General features: G+C 48.1%; 1 protein-coding gene across 1 annotated transcript; it reads right to left on the bottom strand.

Moving 5' to 3' along the window:
• MTURN (maturin, neural progenitor differentiation regulator homolog) lies at window positions 1-27270 on the bottom strand. Its single transcript, XM_045864498.3, has 3 exons — window positions 26873-27270; window positions 17331-17453; window positions 1-5407 (listed from the first exon to the last, which is right to left on the bottom strand). Exons 1-3 carry the CDS (start codon window positions 27032-27034, stop codon window positions 5297-5299), a joined length of 396 nt encoding a protein of 131 aa, XP_045720454.1. The 5' UTR covers window positions 27035-27270; the 3' UTR covers window positions 1-5296.
• Window positions 27271-27922: the final 652 nt, after the last annotated feature.

Below are 27922 nucleotides of genomic sequence, written 5' to 3' on the forward strand. Positions count from 1 at the left end.
CAGAGTTTGGAAGGCTCTTTAATAGCAAGCGTATGGTAATTACATTGGTGGATGAGATCCTCACTCTCTGGGGAGGGAGGATGGAGCAGATGTGGACAGGGTTCAGTTTAGGATTTACACTGTTTGAGGCATCTAAAACAAAGGGCAACAGTTTTTTTGGCAACCCATTTCACAGTTTTGTCATTTACAAGAGATTTCTTGGAAAGGAAATATAAAGGCAAAGAAAACATCCACACCCTGCATGAAACATTTTTGCCTAAGGAAAAAGAACCCCAAAACTGTTCCTTGATTTTGTTTCTCACATGGATGGCTCAACTCTGCTCTCATACACAAACGAAGGCTGGCTCACAGATCGTTTCCGATTTTCCCAAGAACTGACAATTTGCTTTCTCCTCTAGAAAGGTGACGTGTGTACGCAGGACTGCTGCGTCTTTATCTGCCTGGCTATCAGAAGGTACTCAGAGTAAAAAATGTAAAAAATGACTCTTAAGAAACAAAAACAAAAGAAAGAACCAGGGAAAGGCAGTTGTGCAAAGAACAGACTATCTGCTTTCTCGGTGGGCCTGAATCACTTGAATACAGTTCTTAGTAAATGAAGTGTTTATTTTGATGCGGCTTGGCGCTTGCCTCCAATGGCTTGGGTCTATTCAGCCACACAGTGCCGTAAATGAGGCTTCTAACATGTGATGCTCATGGGTCCTCTATTTTTGTAATACAAATTTAAATAAAAATATCAATGACACCATCTTGTTTAACGGTTTACCCAGGGGGACGGGAGCTATAGATATTTACCACGGACCCCACGTTGCCATGGACACCAGAGGCTACGGGCATCCCGGCAAGTTGTAGATGTTCTAAATAACATCTAAAAGACTGCAGCCTTTCAGGTCATACCTGGTGTCACAAAACCAAGATAACTAATTGGCTCTTTGTGGAAGAGGATTCATGTTTCATTCAAAAAAAATAAATAAATAAAAATGTTAGGCTTCTCTGGTAATCTGAAGACTAGTAGGCAGAGCCCCTCTTTGGGGTTGACAGTCGCTATAGGGAAGAGGGATCTGCGATCCACTTGAGTTTTAACTGTGCTCTTTCTACAGCCCTGAAGCAAGTGGAGTAGGCGGGCTCTGCCGCCCAGCCCCCGAGGGCATTCCTGACCCATGGCCTCAACCACACTGAGAGCAAGTTCAAGTCTGGTTCACCTGCCACCTGCCAGGTGATTGGAGCCCGCAGACGTGGTCGCACTTGGGAAAGACGGGCTTCTCTGGCTGACAGCGGGTTTACTGAGGGAAACCACACCAGATTTGCGGGACACCTGCTGTGTCCTTGGCTGTGGGGCATCTGTAGAGCCACAAATCCATCCCCAACACGGGCCTTGCCTCTCAAAGTGCAGGCAGCCCCTTTGAGTAAAGCCAGCTCCTAGCGGGACAGCCGTGAAAACAGTTCTCCTGTCGCGTACATAATACCTGTCTTCCGGCTTCTTCTTTTCTCTCTTTTTTAAAAGAATTAGACCCTAACTCTCCCATTCTCCCTTTCTCATCTCCTCCCACCCCAGAGTAAGTCCTGCCTATTCCTATTCCTGCCTCCTGAACCATGGGAAATCAGATTTGTTCATATCAGTTTCCCAACTTGTGAATTTTAATATGCAAGGTAGATTTCTAAAATATAAATTCCAGCAATGCTCTGGAAGCATAGCTCCCCGAGGTCCACACACTTTGTGCTCTTATGAGACAGACACAATCTTTAGAGATGTCGCTGTGCTGGAGGAAAAGTTTCCATTTGTATGTGAAAAATGACCGTAGCCATGAGAGGAGAGAAATTTTTCACTTAAGGACCCCGGAAACCTAATTCTGGCACCAGGACACAGGGAAAATTCCTAAATATGAGACTTTTCATGTTCTAGTCATATAAAAAAAAGAAAAAAACCCAAAGTCCTACGTACTGCACGAGCCTGGGAGACGTGAGTGTAACAGAGCCGGAGTGGTGGCGGGTGTCGTGTGGGGTCCCACCTCGCTCCCTAACTCATCCTCCGGTTCCCCAAAGTGTGCTCAGTATGACTCTCAGGCAGAGCCAGTGACTAGGCGGCCATAAGAAAAATGTCTCTGTGATTCACTCAAGCCCAGGATCAAGGTTTGGTAAGGTTATCACAGGCAGGACTTCACGGCTGGCCCACAGTGATCAACAGGCCATCAGTCATCCCCCTCCCCCCAACGTTCACACACACTCACACGCTCTCGCACACACACACAGTCTCTCTCTTTCACTCCTCGTTCTCTCTCCTGGATGACATGACAGAAAGTCAAAGTACTCCCCTTTCACTCTCTCCCAGCTCTTCTTCATGCAAACTCCCTCCACTTCCAAAGCCGCAGTCTGTCGGGGCACAAGGGAAAGCCACGCCTTCAGCAGACAGAGCCTGCACCTCTGCGACAAGTCTGTCTCTGCATCTCTGAGGCCTGACATTGTCCTCCGCCTAAGGAACGGGAAGTCATCAGCCCCTCAGGATCAGGCTCGAGGGGGTCCAGACACTCACAGACCAGCAGAAACATATTCTAAGGTAGTCCTGTGGCCAGCACGCTCAGGACTGCCTCCCGGCAAGATTCAAAACGTATTTCCTTCTCCTTTCCCTAAAAGTTTCCTTGACTGTTGCTCTTAGTACACACACACCATAAGGCAGGTAGGGAACGACAGTGGTGAAAGCAGGAAGGGCAAACAGCCCTTGTTTCAGGGGAGTTGGGGGACTTGCCCAAGGTCACGCAGTCCCTGGTAGAGCCAGGGCTGGAACCCAAGTCTCTCTCCCAACTCCCGGGTCCATGCTCTTCCCACCGCACCACACTGCCTCTTTGTAAGTGTTCATCTGTTTGTGAAAGTCAGGAATTTGTCAAACCACGGAACCTCTTCCCAAACAACGCCGGCTGCCGGCTGCCCGCTTCACTGCCCACGGGAGGGGGGAAGCTCTGCGCCAGGCGAGCTTTAATGCCACCCACAAGCCGAACAGCGAACCCACGGCCGGTGGGAGGGAGCGCGGGCACGGGCATGTGCCGCAGCAAGGGCAGCCGGGGAGGTGCCCGCACCGTCAGAAAACAAGGAAGTTTTGGAGGAAACGGTGCGATTTGCTAATGCCTTCCGGGGTTTTGCCATGAAAGTAAGCAACACACAGTACTGTTATCCTCAACCCCTGGGGCAGAACAAAGACGAGATTTCTCCTCAGCCCACTGAATGGCTGAGTTGATCTCAGTTCAATTTTTATAAATAGAACATTAACATAATAATACCAAAATGCATTTGGTCAAAGCCTAAACGCTTTTTCATAAAATACATTTTATATTAATGTCTGTTCCATTTGCAAACATATGTAAATTGAGCTTTTAAGCCTCTATGTATAAAATTCCAGTTTACCTTCAAATGGAGCAAGCTAGTCAAGCTTCTTCATCCCAGTGGCAGAAGTCATTCTTTCAGCCTATTGTGTTAAAACAGAGGTTACCAAACCCGAGTGCTATCTACAGAATGCAGCTCACAACTACCTGCGCTCAGGTACGGAGCCAATGGGGACACAGGCAAGGGAGCAAAGCACAGAATATGCTCACCCCGCTGGATGAAACATCAAGGTTTGCGGTGGGAATAGGCTACTCGGAAGGAAATTCATTTCACTTGAAATTAACCTTCAATACGCTTTGCCAAGAAAAGAAAAAATGTGGGTACTGAAGCATGGATGGAAACCACTGTACGTTCCCCACCATGACTTAAAACGCCAGTACCCTGTTCTACCACAAGTAGCCGCACTCTCCATGGCACCAATCAATCAAGCAGAAAATGGAGAGATCACCAGGTTAATACTGACATGCCTGGAAGCTCCACAAGACTCCCAGAAACTCTGTGCCCGCTGCTGCTGTTTTTTTGTTTTTTGTTTTTTAAAGTCCCAAACTATGACAACCTAACAGGCATGTGTATGCATGTTAAAAACATTCCCGCCCCAGATGCTATGTTTAGTCAAGGGTTGTGAAAGAGGCATTCCGCTTTGAGAGATCCAGAAGGGTCCAAGAAAATGAATACTTTAAATAATTCCACGTTAGCATTACAAAGGACTTCCCTTGTAAGTATTTGTTGGCTAAGTAACGACAACAGTGTTTCCAATTATTAAGTAGCTGTTTCTGTGAGTTGTCTTAGTATTTTGATCATTGAAACTTCCCATTTGAACCAAGCTAACCCACGACTGCAAGATTCCCACTTTCATATCGCTTTAAAAATTCACTACAGTTAGGTCCCTCCAAGGACTTGATTACAGTTTTTTAAATAAATTATACAGTGGGATCCTTTTCTTGACCTTTTTTTTTTAAGGAATAAAAGACAAATTAAGAAATTAAAGAATTCCATCATATGTTTGAAAAAATTTTATCCTGGTTTATTTCCCCCATTAAATTTATCTACGGCTTCAAAGTTTAAGTGGCACTTGGATTCTGAGTGTTTTCATGATTTAACAAGTTGCCATCCGGTTATAAAGAGAGAATGTAAATGTTTCATTTCACATGTGGGACAGTTTATAGAGATTTTAAAGAAATCAATCATTTGTCACCCCATTGATATTTTCCACTATTAGATTTCAAAAGAGGCTTTGGAATTAGCATGTTTTAAAATAACTGAACATGCAAAGTAATGTTTATACTAACCATGAACCAGCTGCTATCTATCCAGGTAACTTAGTAATGGCAGGACACTTCAACAAAGGCTTCTCTGCCTCTCTTCCCCTCTTCATCCAAAGCTAAGTGATTATCCTTTTCTGCCCTTGTATTTGCACTTGTGCCGTTTCATGACTAGATATTAAAACTCATGCTTTATAAGCAAATTCCTTCACTCATGGACATTTAAAAAGTACATAAAAAGTGCAGACTGCATTTCTTCTCTGTCATGCTTTCCCTCAATAATGTCACCTTTGAGGACTCAAAACATATCCTTAATACATTCAGAGTTCTCTACATTCGAGTCAGGTAATGTTAGTTCTCCAACACAAACTCAAGAGAGAACAGTCAGCCACAAAATGGACTCTAAATTCAAAATGGCAAAGGCTACCGAGACAACCCCATAGAAACCCACTGAAACGGGAGTAAAATTCAGGTCACTTCTGAGCAAAGCTCATCCCAGATATTTTGCGGTCAATAAAAAGGTACCTAGTTTTAATTTGGATGCTGGGAGTCAGACGTCCTGTTTCGAAGTGCTAATGCAAAAATGCTAACCCAGGAACACGCAACCCCACCTCAGGTACCAGGGGGTTCACTCTCCTTCTCAGGTGGGAGCCCTCGGAAGGTTACTGCTGACTGACCCCCATTTGGGGGTGGTCTGCTTCGGGCTCCTCCTCTTCCACATCTGCACTGTACTCTTCAAACGCATCATCGTCTGCATCCGGAAGCCCCAGTAACTATAGAGGAGAGAGAAGAGAACCAGCCATGAGTGCCAAATGGCCCATGGGCAGCAAGATAACCAAAGACATCGGATCTAAATTCAACAGCATTTAACAGGACTTAGCACAGCAGCTGTGGATTTCCCACGGGAGTCAACCATCCCTACAACTATTTTTATGAACATATTAGATGGGAAATGTCAATCCTTCAATGGATTGGTGCCCAAAGGGCCAGGTTTTATTGGGGAGCCTGGAGACTCTCTACTTTTAAGTATCAAAACATGGCCCCACAGACCACCAACGTAGAATAATATAGTATGTACGCGCGCACGCGCGCGCACACACACACACACGGGATGTCAGCCATAGTACAATGAACAGTACTGACTGTTCCATCAAGATGTCAAAAATCTATCCCCCTCTATATTTTCTTCCCAAAAAACATGTGCTGCTAGTATTTATAACACATATGTAAAAATGTGAAAACCACTGAAATGTTTTATTTTTTGGTTAAATTACGGTGCATCTGTAAAATGGGATCTTATATACCTATTTAAAATAGAATTTTGAGTAATTTGATTAAAAACATGCTCATAAGTGTAAAAAGAGCATGGTAAAAACTGCATTTTCATTACGATACAGATTTTCTTAAAATTTATACACAACTCCATAGCAAAAAAGACTTTGAATGAGATACATCCAAATTTTAAGAGTATTGATTCAGGCAGCGTGGTTATGGGTAAATTTTTTCCTTTTTATCTTTTTGTAAAATTTTCCAAAGGCTCTATAATTATCATCGGGGAAATTCACAACAAATACCCAGGAAACATTTTCTTAAAGCACTGATTGGTCTTTGCTTGGAAACAAAGTGCCGTTTGCTGGGCCCGATCAATATGAATGAAAAGCCAGCTCCTCCATCCGATTTAGTCTGCGCGTGGCCCTGACATTCTCACATGGTGGCCCCCTCGACTGGTCACTTTCAGGCAACTTCACTGAATGGCCCTGGGACCCAAGCTAACTGCCTGAAGCCCCTACAGTAAGATGGACCATTCTGTTTGCTTTGCATTGCCTCCCCAGTGCCCTGCGACCCCTCCCCTTCTTCCCATCCCCTGCCCAAATGCTGACATGAGGAAACCCTAGGTCCCAATCGAAATAATGCTTTTCCCTTTAAGTTCTCCAACCCCAACTCCTGCGGGTCTCCCAGAGCCCTATGAACACACTCCGGACAAGATCATCTGCCAGGCCCTTGGTCATATTCTACATGGGGCCTGGCAAGCCAGGCATGACCAGCTGTAGACACACGCTTTCCCCTTCGAGCCCAGAGGACCGCAGCTGTCTCAAAGGGCCACTGTTGACTCGGAGGGGTGGGGAGGGAGGAGCGCATCTCCGCTAGCCTGGACAGCGTGGAGCAATCTCATGTGTGCTTGGGGGAAGCGAGAAGCCCCTTTCTCCTCCTGCTGTCACCCTCTCACATCTCGGTGGAATGAGCACAAGGTAACATTCGTCTCTGAAGAGAGAGAAAAGATGGCTACAACGAACACAGATGGCGAGTATTTTGATGTTCCATTTTTTATCTGAAGAGCTGCTTGGTGACACAGCAAGGTGAAAGTGTCGAATGAGTGATGATATTCAAATTGCTGATAAAACAAGAAATATTGTTGCCCCTACCGAGAACCCCAGAATCACCTAGATGCCAAGAGAGGACGCATTAATTCAACAATAAATGTGACTCCTCACTGCACTGAAGGGATACCCCTTAAAAGAGGAATGGCCAATGGGTTCCCTCTCACTTAACAGATCTGAGGGGTAGCGGCTGTCTGGAGCCCTGGGTTGAGGATTCCAAGGCTCAGTGGGAAAGACTGTGGTCAATTCGCCATGCAGCCATGGGTAAAGAGGACAGTCGAGGCACACATCTACACAATTGCCGTCCTGTCCTAAAGACACATACCACTGGTTATTCTTTTTCATGATACACTTGAGTAATTCACACGGGCCCCAACCATAGGTACCCCTGAACACCCTTCCTCTCCTTGGCTTAGGGTGCTCTGTAGAAGAGGTCCCAGTCAGCCAAGTATGAAACCATTACCACTTCTCTTCTGCCTAGCTCCCCTTCCCTTTGCTGTGAACCCAAAGCACATAGTTTCAGGTCTAGAGCATCAGCACGTGTAAAGCCCTTCCCTGGGATGCGATTTCCAGAACTGCCCACTCCTGACCCTTCCAGGAGGACGAAAGAACAGAAGCAGTTCTCTCTGGCCTTCCCCACTTCCAAGGCATCATAGTGCAGGGTCTGCAGACTCACTGAGAGGCTGTGTGGAAAAGGCACTGGACCCGGCATCCAGAAGCCAGGGCTCTAGTTGGGGACCTCTGCCAAGCCACTTCCTTTGCTGAGCCTCAGCATCCCTCTCTGTAAAGTGGGAACCATGACACCTGCTCTATGTCCAGAGAAACTACGGAGAGGAAATGAGAAAGTGAATGTGGCCATGGGCTGCAAGCTGTAGAGCCTTAGGTGAATTCGCGAGTTAGGTCCTATTATCTTGGCTTCTCGTTTTAAAGCACAGCAGTTCAGTTATTCAAGGGGAGATGGCCTCCAGCCCCTGCCTCTCCCTCTCCCTTCGGCTGTGCTGCTTTTGAACAAGCTCACTGTTAATCAGTATACAACAAGCAGGAAGAGGAGTAAGAAACTCAACTCTATTAGCCTCCTCACTTGATTCTCAGACTTACAGCCAGCGTGCCATTCAACAGATCAACCTGGTCATACTTCAGATTTAATAATGATAGTTAATATTGGTTATGTTACTGTCTGCTAGGCACGGAGTTAGGCAGCCTTACATATACTAATTCCGTTAGTCTTCATGACAGCCCTATGGGGTAGGTATTATCCCCCTATTACAGATAAGACCTAGCGAGGCTGCGTAAGTTGCATAGAGTCCCTTAGCGTCAGAGCCAGAATTCAAACCCAGGCCACCAGATCACAGACTACAACCTCACCCACCAGGTACCCGGGAGATTCCTTTCCAGCTGCCAGGGCTGTTCCTACAGCTGGAGGCTTCAATGTCTTCTACTGAGTAACACACCCTTTAAAAAATTCAGTGCGCAACGTTAATGTCTACATTTAAAGTATGTACAATTGAGAAAAGCACAGAGGAGAACAGAAAAAGCACTAGAACTATAATTTGCCTGGGATTGCAAAGAATACTATACAGACAAGTAATAACCCAGCATTCCCACCTCTGTCTTTAGTCCCATCTATGGCAGGTTAAGTTGACATTTAACTTCTGGATCCATTTTTTTTTTTTTTTTTAAAGTAGGCTCCACACCCAGCGTGGAACCCAACATGGGGCTTGAACTCACAACCCTGAGATCAAGACCTGAGCTGAGATCAAGAGTCAGATGCTTAACTGACTGAGCCACCCAGGCGCTCTTGGATCCAAATTTTTAAGAGTCAAGAAGATATGCCAAACACAGGAATACAAACAGACTGGTAAGGATTCTGGGGTTCTTGCTTTTACTGCATGTATACATTCTTATAAAGAAAAGGATACAGGCCAAGAAATCCTATCTGATATACTTAAATTACTTTAATAGTCATAATCATTAATTCTATTCAGTAAAATTTTTTCACTTGACTGGAAAATCTTTATGCTAACCCTGAACAATGGTGTTGACATTTCCAGGGGTTTGCTGTGCATGAAGGTGCCTTTGGGCAACTTATGATCACATAAAAACTTCTGGGGCCCATCCACCCAAACAGGGTTGTACTTGAAAGGTAGAAATGCCAATGCTTGAGAATGAAAGTTCTTTAGACCCAGGAGAATATCAGTGATCTTCAGGACTCACTCCAGGTCTTTGAGAAAGTGGGGTAAACTAGCTGAGGACACATTTAGTTGGCATTTCGCATCTGCTGTCTCCAAAGGTGGCCCTCGCTCAGCACAGGGAGCTAGAGTGTGTCTATGGAAGAAAGGGAGAGGACGTCTCTGTTTTGGAGGGCACAATTAGCTAGGGTGCTTTTAGCAAGTGTCTTATGACTTCAGAGGTCCCTGGAAGCTCCTTCCAGAGGACTCCTTGGAGTACTTTACTATGTATGTGATTCACCCAGAGATCTACTTACAATGTGGATTGTGATTCAGCTGGTCTCAGGTGGGACCTGAGATTCTGCATTTCTAACAAGCTCCCAGGTGATGGGGATACACTGGTCCAAAAACATACTCTGGATATTAAGTATTACCCTAGAGCTTTGGGGAATTTGCCACTGTTTATCTTAATGATCAATGATGCTGGGGGTACCAAGAAACCTACAACGAGATCCTGGTCAGTCAGTCCGAAAAAAAGGAGAAAAAAGGGGTAGGTGGCAAGATGGATATAAGACCCAAATGGGCAAGACGAGTAAGTACTCTCTTACTTTCAGGAGCCATTGTATTTCCTAAAATACACACACGTTTGAAATTTCATACGTGAGCAGAAAACAAAAGCTATGATAAGCTTATCAACATTCAATGTCTTTTACTAAAACCCACATGAGTGCATAATCTTTTCTTATCAGACTTTCTGACCCACTGGGGCTTCCCACAGGTGGATTCTTTCTCTTCTTTCAGGCTCTTAACCAGACGATAAGAGTAGAAGCAAGAACTGGACTTTTTCTGGGTCACAAAGGGTTTTCCTGTGGGGTTTAATCCCTGGTTCCTCACCCATTACTGGTAAACTGAAAATATTAATCTTGCTCAGGCCCACGAGCTAGAACTAGGGGAATTTTGCTGGTAGAAAGAAGTGTCTGTTTTTTGAGAGAAAAAACATGGAGCTGGAACAGCAACCCCAGGGAGGGGACCAGGGTCAAAGAGAGCAAGAAACCATGGGGAACCATGGGCTCTAACTCCACGTAGGGCCATCAAAGCAACATCAACCGAACAGCACACAATGTTGTTATAACAGATGCCTCACGACCCTAATGTCCACAGCGCTAGTAAGAGGAGGAGGAGTAATAGTCCAAGATAAAATAAAATAAAGCTTTGAGAAAAACTGAAAGGGCAACGATAAGGTTCGATTCTGCAGCTCAATTGGAAACAGTGAGCTCTCTCTTCTCTTGTGAACTGTTTTTTAACGAGGGGAAGCCTTTCAGTTGTCAGTAAATAAAAGATATGAAAACACTGAGGAAAAAAATAAATGGCACAATCACCATTATTTAGATCCATAACCGCTATTTTATTACCTAGCTCAATCATGTGATGACCAGCAATTGTCAACCAAGGGCCACTTAAACAAGAAAAATGTAAGACTCCAGTGATTCTCCAATTCGCATTTATCAAGGCTCTTGATGGGTATCTCTGAGGCCTTTACTGGTTGCATGACAGGGAGAAACCTGCCCGCTCGTGGATGCCAGTGACAGCCTGCTCGGCGCTGTCATTTACATACAGGTACGTTTGGATAGGACGTTCCAGCAGGAATGAGGTCCAACCTGGGAGGCCCCTGGAGGAGGAGCCAAAGGTGTGTCCCTCTGGGAGGGAAGCTGCCCGGCTGCATCCAGAGTCATGAATTCACCCAGGGAACCAGAAATTGAGACGAACCTCAGCAGTGTGAACGGGCTCTGACAGTCCTTTGCACTCTCAGTCTGCTTTTGAAGCTCCGCAAGAATCCACAAGATAGCAAGACAGGCATGACCCCCGTTTTAAAGACGGGGACACTGAGGTCAAGTGACCTGCTGGAGGCCACAAGGGCAGGGGAGCCTGACAGGCCAGGGCAGGGCTGAGCCACCTTCCCCCACCCAGGGGGCATCTCTGAGGACTCTGAGCCGCCGGGCCATGATGGGCCCTTCTGGACTTCCTTCTTGGCCAGCTCTCCTCCCCTCTGAGCCCGTCTGGATCCTGCCATGTCTCCAGGTCTCAGCTTCTCAGGAAGCCACTGCCCGGCACTTTGCTCCTCGGTGAGCCCACTCACATCTGATATTCCTAGCCCTTCTTTTTTTTTTTTTTTTAAAGATTTTATTTATTATTTATTTGACAGAGAGAGACAGGCAGAGAGGGAACACAAGCAGGGGGAGTGGGAGAGGGAGAAGCAGGCTTCCTGCGGAGCAGAGAGCCCGATGCGGGGCTCGATCCCAGGACCCCGGGACCATGACCTGAGCCGAAGGCAGACGCTTAATGACTGAGCCACCCAGGAGCCCCCCTAGCCCTTCTTACACACTGTAGACAATATAGGTTTGAAAAAAAACACAACATAGTTTCTGATACTGTTTTCTGTGACAACAATGAACATTTAGGAAATATAGAAAAGAAGAAAAAAAGTATCAGCCGTAAGCCCGTCGCCCAGAGGCTCTTTGCTCATATGCCCCTCTAGGGGATGGTTGCTTCTGTCCTCTCTGCAGCACCAGCCTCTAACCAGTGAGGTGCATGGATGAGGTACTGAATGTGGATGTTTATTATTTTGCCAAAACCAGTGTTGATAAACTTCTGCCTATAATACCCCAATAATACTTCCTTAAAAATCCCTTACCTTAGCTGGATGCTTCTGTTGAAATCATGTGTTGAAATCACATGTTGAAAGCGTGTGTGGAAATCACTTAGCAATTGTTTTCTCTCTCCAACAAAAATCTAAGAGTCCTGCAAACGGTTTCACTAAGGCCTACTCACTTCCCAACAGTATTTTGCCTCGTGTGCTCATCCCATCCAGATCACTGCCAGCATTCATTCAGTGCTGAGCCTGTGTAGTGTACTAAGTACTTGACAAGAACCACATCACCTGATCTTCACAGATCCCTGAGGGAACGATCATCATTTGTCTCCTAATTATACAAGTTAAGAAAATGAGAAACAGAGAGGTTAAGTAACTTGGCTAAGGTCACACAGCCAGCAAGTGCCAGAGCGGCCTGCCCACCAAGCTTGGGTTCCTCAACATGTAATATCCTGAGCCTCCACAACTAGGTAAAGAGACTACCAACAACACCCTGCGGTACAAGGTCACTAACGTCCTCTTAGGAAATATTTCCCCAAAGTGGAGTAAGCACAGCGGGGAATGGAACTCCTTTGCTAATTCTGCACAGTATCTAGGAGAGTGTCTGGACTCTGCCTTGTAACACATACGTTTTCGCGGCTGTCTCTCCCACCAGAAAGTCAGCTCCTCGAGGGCAAGAACTGGGCACTGCATCCTGCTCCTCACTCTCCAAAGTGGTGTTTGGCAAATAGCAAATGATCAATATATTTTGTTGAAAATGGGATGAAGAAATAGTGAAAAAAGAGGAGGAGTGAGATGGAGAAAAAGGAAAAGAAAAACCTTTTTTGCTTTTCAAATCCAACAACAGATTTCTTTACGTGTCGGGGGAGGACTCTGACTGTGATACTGCTCGTTTCGGTGGGGGGAAGGCACACCCGAGAGGAGAAGGGGGAAGGCACAGTGTGCAAAGTTGGGCAAGCCCTTGTGCTGGGTCGTCATCTTCTTTTTTTTTTTAAGATTTTATTTATTTATTTGAGAGAGAGAGAGCACAAGCGGGGTGAGGGGTGAGGGAGAAGCAGGCTCCCCGCTGAGCAGGGAGCCGGATGCGGGGCTCGATCTCAGGACCCTGGGATCATGACATGAGCTGATGGCAGACGCTTAACGACTGAGCCACCCAGGTGCCCCTCTGGGTCTTATTTCTAAACACAAAGCTCCCTTACATGAAACCAACAGACAAATAGCAGCAGTGGGAGGAACCACACCCGTGAATGGAGGAGAGCGGGGAAAGTTTCCTGTGGGCCTCCAGCAGAAGGTCCTTGTGGGCTGTCATGCTCCTCGAACCATCCAACCTGGGGCACATCCTGGCTGAAGGAAACCCAAAGCCCTGCCTGCACTTCACCTTGCCCGGCCCTCCCACCCGCCTCTCCCTGAGGGGCAAAATAGCCCAGCCAGAGGGCGCCTGGCACATTATCAACTCCCCCACCAGAGGGGCGCTGTACCGGGGAGCCTCCTCTCCTGGGGAGCACAGCCCTGCCTAGAATGTCAGGCTCTGCTCTAGAAGGGAACCCTGGAAGTCCGACATCAGATCCAGTCTGTGTATCTCCAGGGCACGCAGCAGCAGAATCTGAAAGAAAATGTTCAAACAACCCACTTGCGTTCAGCTATGCACCTGGATTTTCTTGGACTGCATTCATTTCTTTCCCTCTCCATGTGGCTGCCTGGTTGCCGAAACGCGGCCAGGTCTTCTTGGTAAAGAAAAACAGCAAAACGAGTTCTGGCGGGAGCTCGCCTTCTCCAGTGAGGCCAATTCTGTAGGAATTTTGCTTGCCATCCAGGAGAAGGGGCGCAGGAAGAAAACCAGGTGGTGGGGACATGAATGCAACCCCCATGAGGACACCAACTGCAAAGTGGATCTCATTGGCGAATAGATTTTTTTTCTGGTTAAGACTTGAGGGGTTCAATTTTTCTTTTAAGATTTTATTTATTTATTTGAGAGAAAGAGAGTGAGCAGGAGGAGAGAGAATCTGAAGCTGACTCCCCGCTGAGCACAGAGCCTTGCGGGGGGGCGGGGGGGCTACATCCCAGGACCACAAGATCATGACCTGAGCCAAAATCAAGTGGGATGCTTAACCGACTGAGCCACGAGGTGCTCCTGGGGGGGTTCAATTTTTTAAAAATTTTGCCTACTTTGGGGGCTCCTGGGTGGCTCAGCCGTTAAGCATCTGCCTTCGGCTCAGGTCATGATCCCAGGGTCCTGGGATCGAGCCTGATGTTGGGCTCCCTGCTCTGCGGGAAGCCTGCTTCTCCCTCTCCCACGCCCCCTGCTTGTGTTCCCTCTCTCGCTGTGTCTCTCTCTGTGAAGGAACTAAATAAAATCTTCAAAAAAAAAATTGCCTACTTTGATATCTCTGCTTGGATGTCTAATAGGCACTTCTGACAGTGACGTGCCCCAAACCAAGCTCCTGGTAGTACAGGCGCCCAACTATTCCTTTTGCAGCTCCCCCCATCTCAGTAAAGAACAGCGCCATTCCCTTCATTGCGCGGGCAAGGAACTCTGGATCATCCTTGCCTTCTTTTTCTCACTCCCCACTTGTGGCCCCGCCAGCAAGTCCAGAGTCTGACCCCTTCATTCCACCTTCACTGTGACCCTCATCCTCTCACCTGTGCGACCCAACGGCCTCCGCACTGGTCCCCTGCTCCCACCCGCCCCTTGCTGCCTATTCTCAACTGGTCACAGGGGAGCTTTTCAAAATGTGAAGTCAGATACCTCTGGCTTTTTTTTTTTTTTTTTTTTTTTTAGATTTTATTTATTTGGGAGAGAGCAGGAGCGGAGGAAGGGGCAGAGGGAGAGAGAGAAGCAGACTCCCCGCCAAGCAGGGAGCCCACCACGGGGCTTGATCTCAGGACCATGAGATCATGACATGAGCCAAAGGCAGATGCTTAACCGACTGAGTTACCCAGGCACCCCAAGCCAGATCCCTCTTGCACTCAAACTCCTCCGATGGCTCCCGTCACACCAGAGTAAAACCTAAATCCTTCTGTGACCTGCAAACCCCTGAAATACCTCTGGCTCCTCTCTTGCTCTTCCCCACCACCCTTCCACTCGGGCCACATAAGCCCCTCCTTATTCCCTGAACACTGATTTCTTCTCCCCACCCACCTCCGCCCCCCTCCCAGCCTTTGTATTTGCTGTTCTCTCTACCTGGAAAGCTCTCCCCTAGATTTCCTCATGATTCACGCTTCAAGTCATACTCAAATGTGAACTTCATAGTGAAGCTTCCTCTGGTCTCCTAATAAAAAAATCCAGTACCTCTGACACTCCTTACTGCCTTACCCCGACTTACCCATTTCTTCTCCTTGGCACTTATCACTAATACTTTATGTGCTGGACTTATTTACCTTGTCCCCCCACCGCCACTAGAATATAAGGATAAGATTTTCATCTGTTTGAATTAAGTGCTGGAACAGAGTAGTCAGGTACACATAAATATATATGGAATGCATGAAGGATAGATCAGTACTTTTCAGTCACGAGTCTGTTCTGAATGAGCCAAGCAGGCTTAGAAAATTAAGAAAGAAAAAACAAATTGGCTAGACAAATGATACAGATCAGAGAGAGTGAGAAAAGCCACTGAAATTCTATTTCTTGTAATGGTGGATTGAGTGATTGGGACCAACTCTTGCTCAGAGAACTAAAAAAGCTGGATTAAATGTGAAAAATGCCTTCTTAAATATATTGAAGAATTAGAACCTAGAGAGGTAAACATAAAAAGCTGCTTTTGTCCTGAGGGCATCTGCTGACCTAGAAAGAAACAGCTAGAAACTTTACTGCATTCCTGGCCTACTCTAAGAGCTAGGGGGACCAAAGTCAAACCCAGGGTCTTCCAAAGGAGCACACCGTGATAAGCCATCCCCACTTTAAGCTGAGATCCCAAAGACCTCTTATTGTCTGAATGTTTGTGTCCCTGCAAAATTCACATGTTAAAATCCTAACCCTTGAGGGGACAGTATTAGGAGGTGGGATCTTTGGGAGGTGATTAGGTCATGAATGTGGAGCCCACATGAACGGGATTAGTGTTCTTATAAAACAGGCCCTAGAGACATCTCCCTCTCCTTCCACCATGTGAGGTTACAGTGAACAGACAGCTGTCTGTCTATGAAGTGGGCCCTTACTGGACACCAAATCTACTGGCACCTTGATCTTGGACTTCCCAGCCTCTGCACCTGTGAGAAATAAATGGCTGTTGTTTATAAGCCACTCAGTCTCTGATAGTTTGTTACAGCAGCCTAAATGGACTAATAAAGACAGCTCTCAGGACACGGATGGACTAGAAAGCAGACGTGCAGCCTGGTTTTTCATCACCTGGAGAGTTCTAAGAACCACATGTCTTAAATCGTTTGAAGGTGATCTCAGGCTGATAGGGCCTCCCAAGCCCCAGCAGAAATAGATCAAGATCCCCTCTGGAGGAAGGTACCATCATCTCAGACTTCGATTTACTCCTAAATACACATTTTCAAATACTATAACCAGTACACAGAGATAATCCAAGACGCAAAGAGACCAGATACCAAGAGTGAGAGCCAGTTGAAACAAAAGGCAACGAAACAGACTTACACACCTTAAAATACTGGAATGTCAGACAGTCTCTCACACGACCATGCAATCATGCCCACTATGTTCAGAGCACTGAAAGGCAAGCTTGAAAATTGCAACAGAGAAGTAGATACTCTTTTAAAAGATCTAAAAAAAAATTCTAGAGCGAGTATCATTGAAGGTGTAGAGAATTTATGGTGGGCAGGGAACTGAACTTGGAGGGGGGGTGGGGAGGAGTATCATGACACCAGTAATGTGACTTTACCTCCCAGTAAAGATAAAGGGAAATAGGTCATCTTAAAATAGGGGTGAGAATTCACTTTACACGTTTTTCAGCTAGAATGAAAACAAACTGTCAGCTAGCCCCGGATATACAGATTCTTAAATCCTACACTGGGGTGGGGCGGAGGGGGGGTGGTGGGTGGCGGGCAGAAAGCAAGCTCTCTACTAGAGAGTTTATAAAAAGAGAGAAGAACACGACCAGTATCCACTTTCATCCTTCTCCGTACCCATAGACATGGAAGCACATCCTGTATATAGCCTTCCGGCAGCTCCCCAAATATAGGCCTCACTATGGTAAGAGAACCTCCACGGCGCTTCCAAGCATTCTGGCCTTAAGTCTACTGGACAAGAGCAGGAATACTCAGAAGTCTCATCAAGGCTGTCTGCTTCCCACCCTATCAGAGATTCTCAAGTGATGCTAGAAATAACCATCACTCCTGCAACAAACAGCTGTGTCACATCCCGTTCCCCCCTCCCTCCCCGCCTCTCCCTCCTTCCCCTCGCTGCTATCTTTAAGCCACAAAGCAGACAAGAGAAAAACAATTAGTCATCCCAGGTTTTGCCCACTTTCCCCGCCGTCCCTGTAATTCTGCGCACAATCATTGTAGAAAACAAGATGGCTGTGGAAGCCAAGCAGGCACCTACAGGTCTGAAAGACTTGAAGACTTTTTCCAAGACTTCGTGGAGCGTCTTCTTGCCGCAGGAGGAGATGTAATCCTGTGCTAGCTGCAGGAAAGGCAGGCAGTCCTCGCTCTCGCTCCACACGTGCTATGTGCCCACAGCCAGGGGCGGGGGGAGGGGGGGAAAAAAAAGACACACAGTCATTACCCTCAGTGTGAAATTCGAAAAGCCCAAAAGATTTTTTTTTTTTGAATGACAGAAATTTGAAGGCCTCTGTTCCCAAGTAAAATTCTGATGCTCATTCTTTTTTTTTTTTTTTGATTTTATTTATTTATTTGACAGAGAGAGAGATAGCGAGAGCAGGAACACAAGCAGGGGGAGTGGGAGAGCGAGAAGCAGGCCTCCCGCCGAGCAGGGAGCCTGACGCGGGGCTCGATCCCAGGACCCTGGGATCATGACCGGAGCCGAAGGCAGACGCTCAACGACTGAGCCACCCAGGCGCCCCTGATGCTCATTCTTGATTCGCTTGTATTGAAGGGGATGAGAAAATGCCTACCCCGTAGAAAATCCCTGTGCTTTCCGTCCATAATCTCACCCGCTCAATTCTCCAGCAGATCTGCTCAGCAGTAGCAAAAAAGGCAGGGGGATCAATAGTCCCCCACCCACAATTTCCACAGTCCTTCTTCTTGAGCTGGGTAAGGGGGGTTTTAAAGCAGCAGGGAGGAAGAACCAAGAGCCTGCAGGATCTCTAACCTCGCTTTCAACTATAGCTGAGGGGTTAATTAAGCATAGTTTGTAACCACGAACTTGCAATGAGATTCTTTACTCAGATGAGCCTGGGAGTGGGGGTGATGGTATATTTACTTTAAGATGAAATGAATTAAAACAAAACAAAAATGAAATGAATTTACAAGAACACCCAGAAAAGCCATTGCCGGGGTCATAGAGAAGCAAAGGCTCTCTGAAAGCTCACCTTCTTTACAAATGCTCCAAGAGGGCTTGCTTCCCAATGGTAACATGCACCAAGAGGAGACCGGTTTTAGGGTTTATTTTTTCTTAAGGCTAGACAAGGTTTGGTTTTTTTGTTTGTTTGTTTTCCCGCATGAGGATATCTGTTTTAGCACCTCCTGAAGACCAGACAAGTCTCTCCCATAATGTTCAAAGATCTGGAATAAGCCCAAGAAACAGGCTTGAGGGATCCCAAGTGCAGACCCCCCCCCCGCCCCCGCCTGCTCGGCATCTCTGAGCTAGGGAGAAGCCCTGGGCTACCAGGGTAACGTCAGGGTATCTGACCAAGAGTCACTGCTTAGAGGGGACCAATCCATGACAGCTCCACCATTGGTGGAAAAGTGTAGTGGCGTGGGAGGGAGGAAGACAGCTGGCAAATTAAAGCAAGGAGCAGAAACAAGGCAGCAGGAGACGAGATCTATTTGGAGAAATAGTCTATGCCAAGCACGCCCTTGCTCCCTTCCATTAATACAATGATTAGGGCATCACCCCAGAAAGTTCTATGTCAATCACTCGAGAAACACATTTCACCTCCTTCCTTCTCCTTGGCAGCATTTCTAAGAACGGGACCTACAGACTTAAAATACTGCTCAGGTCCAAGAGACTACCTAGGTGCTAATGTGCCATTTCCCCCCCAAATTATCTGTGTTTTGTAGAAGTAAAGTTCCATTTCTGACACACGCACTGCTCTAATTCCAGCAGACTTCTGGAGGAACTTCTGCCCCGACCTAACAAAGATAACTTCTAGATTCCCTCACTTTAGACAATAGCTCAAACACAATTCCCTATTAATTAGAGACCCTTACAGTTGTCGAGCCACCGAAATGCCACTTATGTAATAGTCTCTTACATTGTACAAAAGTGTAATAGCACAAAGTGCTTTTAGATCCATCACCACACTTCATTCTCAAGCGGCAGGGATTCAGCAAGAACAATAAAGTCCTGCTTTCATATAAGCTCTGCTCAGCACCCATTTTCATGCTCACATTTTTTAAAGGTCCAGCATGTTTCAAATTCTTAACCAAGTGAAAGATGGGATTAATATCCAGCACCGCACAATAGAAAACTATAATCCTGCCTTTCCTAGGCTTGTAACTATTAGAGAAAAAGGAAAAAGTTCATTAAGTGCCTGGCACTGTGCCTGGCTGGCATGTAGTGGATGTTCAATAAATGGTGGGCGGTGGGCGTAAGCACCCTCTCACCTCTTTTGTGTGGGCAGGAGAAGGGAGAGGAAGGGCATGGGCTGGCTTTCCACCTGCCCCAAGCCGAAGGGCACGCGGTGAGCAAATGAGACACCTACTGTGATTTCACGGAGAACAGTGCCCAAGGCAACCTGAGTTCTAGTTCATTCACCAGTTGGTGTAGCTAGGAGAACCTTGGATATCTACTTTTGAAAGTATATTTGGGCTTTAAATTACAAAGTAAACTAAGGAAAGTATATCACTCAGGCAACAGACTTGCCTCATATCCACTACTGCTTGGAAATCAGACAGGTTCTCTAAGTGTCTCTAGGGCATTTCTAACCTCGTGAGGAGAGTGTTCAGGCCACAATTTTCATTGCTCCGCTTCTGGAGTTGCTGACTTATGAATATATTTTGGAGCAGGAAGACTTACCACCTGCTAAAGAACCTTCTGTCTAGTCTGCCTAAATCTCCTTGATTTGGCTGTCTAACTCTCAGTTGTGTTGGTTTTGTGGGTTTAAAAAAGTTTTAAGCAAATCCCTGCCCCTATGATAACACGAGGGTGCGTGGGGTTTGGAGTCAGACCAACTCAGGTGCTCGTGGCCGCTTAAAGGACATCCCTTAGTTAATGCTAATTGTTTCATACCCACAGGAGCTCATCACAGAAAGTATTCAGGTTTATTTATTGAAACGGTTTCCTTCCGAAATGAATCAAGGCAGTCATTAAAGACCCATAAAAGACAAGGTAAGAGTCTGTAGTTGGGAAAATAAGGACAGAGAGCAAACAATGGAAGGAGAAGAATATAAAACCAAGTGAGATTAGGACCAACAGTGCCAGGGAAACAGGCCTGGCCCTTTGCTCTGGATGGGACACAGACTGCCTCTATGGCTTTCTACAGGCCTATGCAGAGAAGGAGGTTCCATCAGCGGCCCGAGGCAGTGCCCCCGGAAAAAACAGACGAGCTCTTCAGAACAGGCGATGGACTGAGGGTCATTTCTTAGGAAAAAGAGAGGGGCCCATTCTAAAACCCGGAGAGGGCAGACAGAATGTCTGGTGGCTGGGCTGATGCTCCTGAAAGCAGATCCTGGGGTCTAGTCTTAAACAAAGATAAATGGGTGATTGAAGACCCAGAACCCTGCACCACCGGGTGTGTCCACAATGACTCCGACTTGGAAATTCAACCAAACAGCCACTTTGGCCATGAAAAAACTATAGCAGAGGTCAGAGAACCTGTGGCTTTGAACAATGTAACTCTCTGGCAAATATAAATCTAGGTACAGAATGTATTGACTTTCCAACCATGCAGTGAGAGCTGAGGCACCTTATAATAGGAGGAATACCAAGGGAAGGCTTCTGAAGGAGAGGACAGCAGTGGTCCTCCAGCTTCAGCAAGCACCACAACACCCCCCCTTCCCCATCCCTCAACTTATTAAGACACAACTGCCAGGGGCAGGGCTAAGAATCTGCATTGCCAACCGGTTTCTGGGTGCTGCTCATGCTGCTGGTTTGGGGCCCACACTGTGAGAACCAGAACCAGAGCAGAACTTCGACGAATCATATTTGGGGGCGGGGATGAAAATCCCTGATGAGAACTTTTGATTTTAGAACAGGCCATCTGTGGCCCTTCTGTCATTAAGTTGGACCAGAGTTTAGCATCAAAGTTTGTCCAGCTTAAGACATTAGAACCGTGGCATCTGCACACAGGAAAATGAACACCTTTCTGTTCTCTATAGTATAGATGAGAACACCCAGCTCATCCAAAAATGGTCTTAGACCACTATGGTAATTCAATCTTGCAAATATCTTTCTGAGCACAGTCTGTGTGATCCTACTGTTCTAACACTTGCGGGCATGGCGCTTGGCTTCCTGGTGCTTAGGCAGAGTGGGGGGTGGCTGGGGGGCAAAGAACACACCTGTTTCTCCTCCCTGGACTCAGTCATCGGAGTGAAAATTCATTGCCAGGGGCCTCACTCTCACTGTAGGACTGCCGTGTGGGGTTTCTGCCATCATTAGTACTGGGGAGTCGATTTTGAGTTAGTGTGGCTTAACCCAAAACTGACTGCTGTCCACTGAAGAGATGCTAAAAGAGAAAAGCTACACGCCATCTCATCCCCCCCAAAATACTTCTGCACAGGGTAAGAAGAGTGTGGCTGGCCATACCTATGACCTGCTCTTTGTGCCGGCCACTGATACGTTTTACCAAGGAGGAAACTGAAGCTCAGAGAGGTTAAGCAACTTGTCTGTGGTCACACAGAGAGCAAGGGGCAAAGCCAAGATATCAACAGAGGTGAGCACACATTCAACCTGAGCCTCAGCTCCTTCATTTGTAAGTCACAGAAAATAATAATACAGTGTGGTTAGCAAGATGATAGGGGATAGCCTACAGACTGCCTCTCATTTAGCAGGAGCCCAGAGTGCTTCTTCCCATCTGTTGAAATTCATATTAGCATAACTTCACTCTCCTCAGGATGACCACTTTATGAATATACTAAAGACATACGCTTTCCCCTAAAGAATCTCTATATGAATAATGCACAGCCATTGTGGTAAGCTTTACAGTTACCACCACCTCTCATTTAATCCCCACAATAATACCATAATATAGGTATGATTATCCCCATTTGACATAGGAGGAAACTGAGGGTGAGTTTAAATTGGACAAGAAGGTGCTTTTTCTCCACTGTCCCACCACATGAGGTGATGCAATCTCATTTAGACAAGTTCTGTTTTCTTCTCCAAAATGAAAACGTTGTTATTTGGTCACATAGTTAAGAATAGAGACATGCCTAGAACAAAAATGGGGGAAAATATATACAAATATATGTATACACACACTTAAAATTAAATCACATGGTCCTTCTATAAATAGAGCCTTTTTTCTTCAATAGAGTGACAACTGCTATCTTTGTTTTCACATCGAGGAGGGATAAACTGTACCAAATTTTAGATCCAAACATGTTTTTGATGGGTTGGCAGAAAAAATAGGACAATAAGGCAGCCCTCCCCTTCTCCAGTCATGAGCACCCAGGCGCCAGGGAGCCGCAGGGCAGCGTTCTTGGTTTAGAACTCCTTTCTCCTGGCCTACGACAAGGACGGAAAGCAGCTGGTGCTGCCATGCCCAGGAGAGCATGCACACGTGCCCGTCTGTCCGGCTGGTACCTTAGTGGATGCCAACACCCCACTCCTGCAGCCTGACGAAACCCTCCGGACCTTCTGTGTTGGCAGAAGGGAGCATGCCACCTGTCTGTGAGCTCTCGGCCCTTCCCTATCGCACCTGTAGAGCAAGCCAGGGCTGGCTCTGTCCCCGACTGCCCAACATAGAGGGCAAAGGCAGCTTCGTTTTATCCCAGGAGCTGACCTTGTGCACTGTCCACAGAGACAGGCCTGAATCAGGGCAGCAGTGCGGAAAGGGATGGTGTAAACAGGGTGGCCTGCGAGATGAGAAGAGGAAACAGTGCACAAGGGACCGAGGAGCTGCCAAAGTGGAAGGAAAATAAAAGGAAGCCCTTGTTCCCCAGGCCCTCTGGAGCTCCTGGCTTGACACTCTGCATGGTGCAAATGACAGGCCTCTGGGCTTGAGCTCAAGTCCTGGCTGTCATTTCTTAGAGGCATAGTCCTGGATAGAGTCCCTTCAATGGAGCCTGTTTCCTCACCTACAAAATGGGGTTCATACCTAACTCACAGACTTTTTGTGAGGCCCAATAAGAAGCCGCCCTTGCAGGTGTCATTCCTGGGACGCTATGTTTTCAGTATAGGACTATGGTTCAAGTTGCTCTACTATTTATTAGCTATGGAAAAGTTAGTACACCTTGCTATGTGTCAGTTTCCTCGTCTGTAAAATGGAGAAAATCACAGAGAGGACCTTGTAGGATTACTAAGATTAAACAAGCACATATACACAAAGTACCTACTGTATACGCAAAGAACAGTGTCCGATACATAGTCAATTGCACATAAGTGGTAGTTACTGTTCTTTGAAGCTGGCATTCTTGAAATTTAACATCTGCCTTCTTCACTCTCATGGTGAAGGCATGGTGGTATGATAGTGACTTACGCACATGGGCTGAGCACCTATCACGGGTCTGATACTACTCCAAGTTCTGGGATCCAGTGATAAATCAGACAGATAAGGCCATAGCTCTTATGAAGCTTACAGCCTCATGGGGAAGGCAGAAAACAAACAAGAGAGTATAAAGTACTAATGAGTGCTGTGATTTGAATAAAAGAGGGTGAGATGAGGGAATATGTGGTCAGGAAGTTTTCTCCCAGGCCTGAATGGCATAAAGGAGCTAGCCATGCGAAGATGTGGGGGAAGAATGTTCTAGGCACAGGGGGCAGCAAATGCAAAGGCCCTGAGGCAGGAATGAGTTTGGCATGTCTGAGGATGAGAAAAATCAGCATGGCACAAACATAGTAAGCAAGGAGGAAGACTGGTCTAATATGAGGTCAGAGAGGTGGCAGGAGACAGACTGTGTGGGGGTTTGAAGCCAGGGCAAGGGCTCAGGTTTTAGGGTCAAAAGTTATAGGAAGTCAGTTTAGGTGAGGTGGAGAGTCATAGGTCATGACCTGGATTATATTTTAAATAGATCCAGAGTGATTGCTGTATGGAGACTGCCAGAGAGTCACTAATAACACCACCTCTATTTTAGGCACTGTTCTAAACAAGCCTGCTGGAAAGGTACTAATGTTATCATTCCCCTGTTTACAGATGTGGAAATCACGGCACAGAGGGATTAAAGAACTTTCCCCAGTGCACACAGTTAGACATGGGGGCTGGGGTGCAAGCCCACGTAGTCTGACCACTGTGCCACACTGCCCCTTAGATGGGGAGAATGGCCCCAAGAAAGTGAGGGCAGAGATCCTATTTATATTCTAGGTGGCCCTGGCCTGGTGCAAAGCAAGCCCTCAATAAATGTTTGATGAATAAATGAATGAATGAATGAGTCACGTGAAAACATTCTGTAAATTGAGAAAAGCTATGTAAATATTCTTATTATTAATAAATCCTTCGGATTACGGGAGTTCCATTCATCTCAGATTTCTTCTAATACTTAACAGGATTTTCCTGGGAAAAGGAAAAGGACGGAGGCAGGACACTTACTTCATGCCTGAGTCCCTTTAACTAGGGGCAAATGGCAGCTTGACAAACCTGGCCTGGGACAGATCTGAGGAGAGATTTGGGCTAAGAAATCTCTGGTGGTTGGCATGCTGTCCATTATGGCCTCCAGAAACTTTAAGAATGTTCCAATCTACCCAAGGAATTACTTTTTCCTTCCATCCACTTTCTTCCTTATCTATTTCATTTAATTGTTAGAGAGTGAATATGTTCAAGCATTTTACTCACACAGGTGGGAGAACATTTAAAATATATTTTGTATGGCCTTGAAAAAAGTTGTGATATACATAATGTTTCTCAACAATGGTTCTCCGTGGAGTAATTTTTTTGGGTATGTCTCCAGCAGTTCCAGCAAGAAGGCTGTGTGGAACTCTCCCCCATAAAATCCAGAACCTTGGGTGATTCTTGCTCTATCTCACACAGTAAGGAGTGGGAAAGGCCACTTGGCAGACTAGGGTTAGGAGGGACTCCTAATCAAACCCTAATGTGGCAGTTAGTTGGACACTGGTGCTCTTTCCAGTATAACCCTGGGGTTTTCTCACACGTTTGCAGTGGAGTAAATCCCTTTTTAACGATCTTCCATTCCCCCCCAATAACAAATAACACTTATTTTAACTACAGGTAACAGTGTTCTTACATATATTTATAGTTTACTTGCTCTTCGCAAGTCCCTGTGATGGAGGTGTTCTGATTAACCTCACTTTACAGGCGAGAAAATTGAGGCTCTTAAGAAAGACAGACAAGCTCTAAACTCTGGGGAAGCCCAGGTCTCTGAGGAGCCTTTGCTGTTTTGCCCAGAGGTTAGGTGTTTTATCTATGCATCACCTGGGTGCTGGTATTATGCCCATTTTTTTGATGTGTAAACTGAGCTGCCGGAAGGCATCTGACCAGAGTCACACAGGCAGAACTCAAATCTGGCTGGCACCCAAGGCATCTCTCTTCTAGTGCCCCACTCTGGGGCCCAGGTGTGTTCTTCTCGTCCGCGGGGCTAGGGTGCCGGTGGTGGGACGGGCATGCCTTCCCGGCAAGTCACACACAAGCCTTCGTCTCTCGGGGGCCAAGGAAGGCGATCCTGCTGTCTCTCTAACTCCTCTGCGAACTTCCGCGGCGGGCAGGGTTGCGCGGCGGCCGGGACCTGGGCCCGGCTTTGTCTCCCCCACCTGGGGGGCCAGCGCCAGGCCGCGCCTCGGCGCCGCCCCACCTCGGTCCGCAGGGGCGGCAGCAGCGCCAGATCCAGGCTCCAGCCGGCGACCACACAGTAACCCGAGCCCACAGCCGCCTCCATCTTACATTTGGGGACCATTATTTTTTCCCCCGGCCTTACAAACACTTCATGGAGCGCCATCCTCGCCCATTCTGCGCACCTCCCACCCCAACTCCCCTGCCCGCCGCATCCCCTTCCTAAACTGCCAGCGCCAAGATCCCAAGTGGGCGCAGGATACAAAGTGGAAGAGGTGGACCCCGCAGTTCCTGGTCCCGGTCCCTTCCAGCTCGGGGCGGGAGTGGGGTGGGGGAGGGGGGTTCCCCTCATCTGGAAAAACCCGGGGGCTTCGCCAGGGCCTCGGCCGCCGCCTCCGCCGGACCGAACGTGCTCGGGCCCCGCACACCTCGCTGGAAGCTCCCAGAGGAGCAATGGAAGCATAGGAGAGGGGGGGATAGGCGTGCCTGTGTGTGTGTGTGCACGCGCGCGCGCACGCGCGTGTGCGTTTTTAAGATCCGGGGTGTAATTCCGCAAAGAAGGTCCAGGAGATGGGGCATCGCTAGTGTGGACCGAGGCTTTGTGTCCAAACCAGCAGCGCAGGGGATCACGCGGGGGCGGGGGCTCTCCCGGGCGGGGACAACTCGAGGAGTTGTGTCTGCGCATCGGGAGGGGAACGGGATGCCTCACCCCGACGGGACGCCTGGGTGTAGGAAGCTCGAGACTCCGGGCCCTACGGGATGGTCCGTGCGCCCCGGCCCGGGCTGGTGAGCGGCGGGGACGCTCGGCAGAAGCTCCCTGCCGAGCACCAAGCACGGGCCGCAGGGTCGCGTCCCCGAAACAGCCCGCCCCAGTCCGGCTCCCGGGTTCTAAGGGCGCCCCTGCCCACCACCCCCCGCGCCCGCCTCCCCCCGCCCCACGCAGCGCTGACACCGCCACGCCGGGCCGGTTACGCCTCCACCCCGCGCCCACAGCCTCCCCGGCGTGCGGCAGCTCGGGCGCAGGGAGGCGGCCGCGCGTCCACTCCCGCTCGCTGCAGCCGTCCCTCCCCGCGGCACTCACAAAATTGTCCCCGCAGCCGTTGTCCGGACACAGCACGTAGAAGGAGACGCCGGGGTCGGCGTAGAAATCCATCCTGCGCTCGGTCTCCTCGGTGGCGATGAGCTCGAAGGGCGTGTTGGAGCACCATTTCTCCGCAACGTCAGCCAGCTGCTGGAAATCCATCCTGGCCCGCCGCGCCCGCCGCTCGCTCAGCCTCCTCGCGCGCCGCCCGCCTCCCGCTCCCTCCGCCGCCCGCCCGCCCTCCTCTCTCCTCGGGCGCCCTCCTCCCGGGCGGGCAGCGCGCGGCTCTGCGGGCTCTCGGGCAGGCGGCGGGGCCGGACGGCGCGGCTCCCTCCGGTCCCGGGGCTCCTCCCGGCGGGGACTGTTTACATGCTGTGTGTACCGGGTGGGCGGCGGCCTGGACGGCGCGGCGCCGCGCCCGGCTCCGCCCCGCCCCGCCTCCCTGCCCGCCCCTCTCGGGCGGCGCGGTTTGCGGCGGGCGGGGCGGGGCGGACTCCTCGGTTCGCCCCCACCACCCTTTTTCTTTCTTTCTTTTTTTTCTTTCTTTCTCTCTTTTTTTAAATAAGCGAACCCGGAGCATCGGAGCATCCCGGAGTCCTCCCGAGCCCGGCACCGCCTCGTCCCGTGACGTCATGCGCCCCAGCCAATCACCGGAGGCTGAGACGGGCGCCGCGGTCCACCAGCCCGGTGACGTCACAGCTCGGACCCGAAATCCGCGGCTTTCCAGTTTACAGTGAAGCGGGGAATGCACCTAGTCCTGGCTAGCGTTTATTTGTTGTTAGAAGGCCTTGTCGGCAAAAGTGTTTTCCCGAATGCGATTTAAGTGCCGGGGACGCCCACAGAATTGCTGATAACTTGTATCTTGTCTGAGGCTAGCAATGGAGGAGCTGAGAAAATCTAAGGGAAACGGAGCTTTTCTTTTTCAGAAATCAAAGCTCTGTCCTCTGATTGATGTAAAAAAAAAAATGCCTCTCCTAAATACATTTACTAGACACTGATATGAGTATCCATTTGAAAGGAAGATGAAAGATTTTGGGTTTTTTGGGGGGG

The sequence above is a fragment of the Mirounga angustirostris genome, unplaced genomic scaffold (assembly GCF_029215605.1).
Source record: "Mirounga angustirostris isolate CCGP_5_RB_7025 unplaced genomic scaffold, mMirAng1.0.hap1 SCAF_12, whole genome shotgun sequence".
In the NCBI taxonomy this organism is placed as follows: Eukaryota; Metazoa; Chordata; class Mammalia; order Carnivora; family Phocidae; genus Mirounga; species Mirounga angustirostris.

Bases quoted from the DNA above. Each gene is read 5' to 3' on its own strand.
- MTURN (XM_045864498.3), bottom strand. From the start codon at position 27,034: ATGGATTTCCAGCAGCTGGCTGACGTTGCGGAGAAATGGTGCTCCAAC. The intron at 17,454-26,872 runs GTGAGTGCCGCG...GTGGGCACATAG, and splicing joins ACGGCTGCGGGGACAATTTT to CACGTGTGGAGCGAGAGCGA. The intron at 5,408-17,330 runs GTAGGTGCCTGC...TCTCCTCTATAG, and splicing joins TCTTCAAGTCTTTCAGACCT to TTACTGGGGCTTCCGGATGC.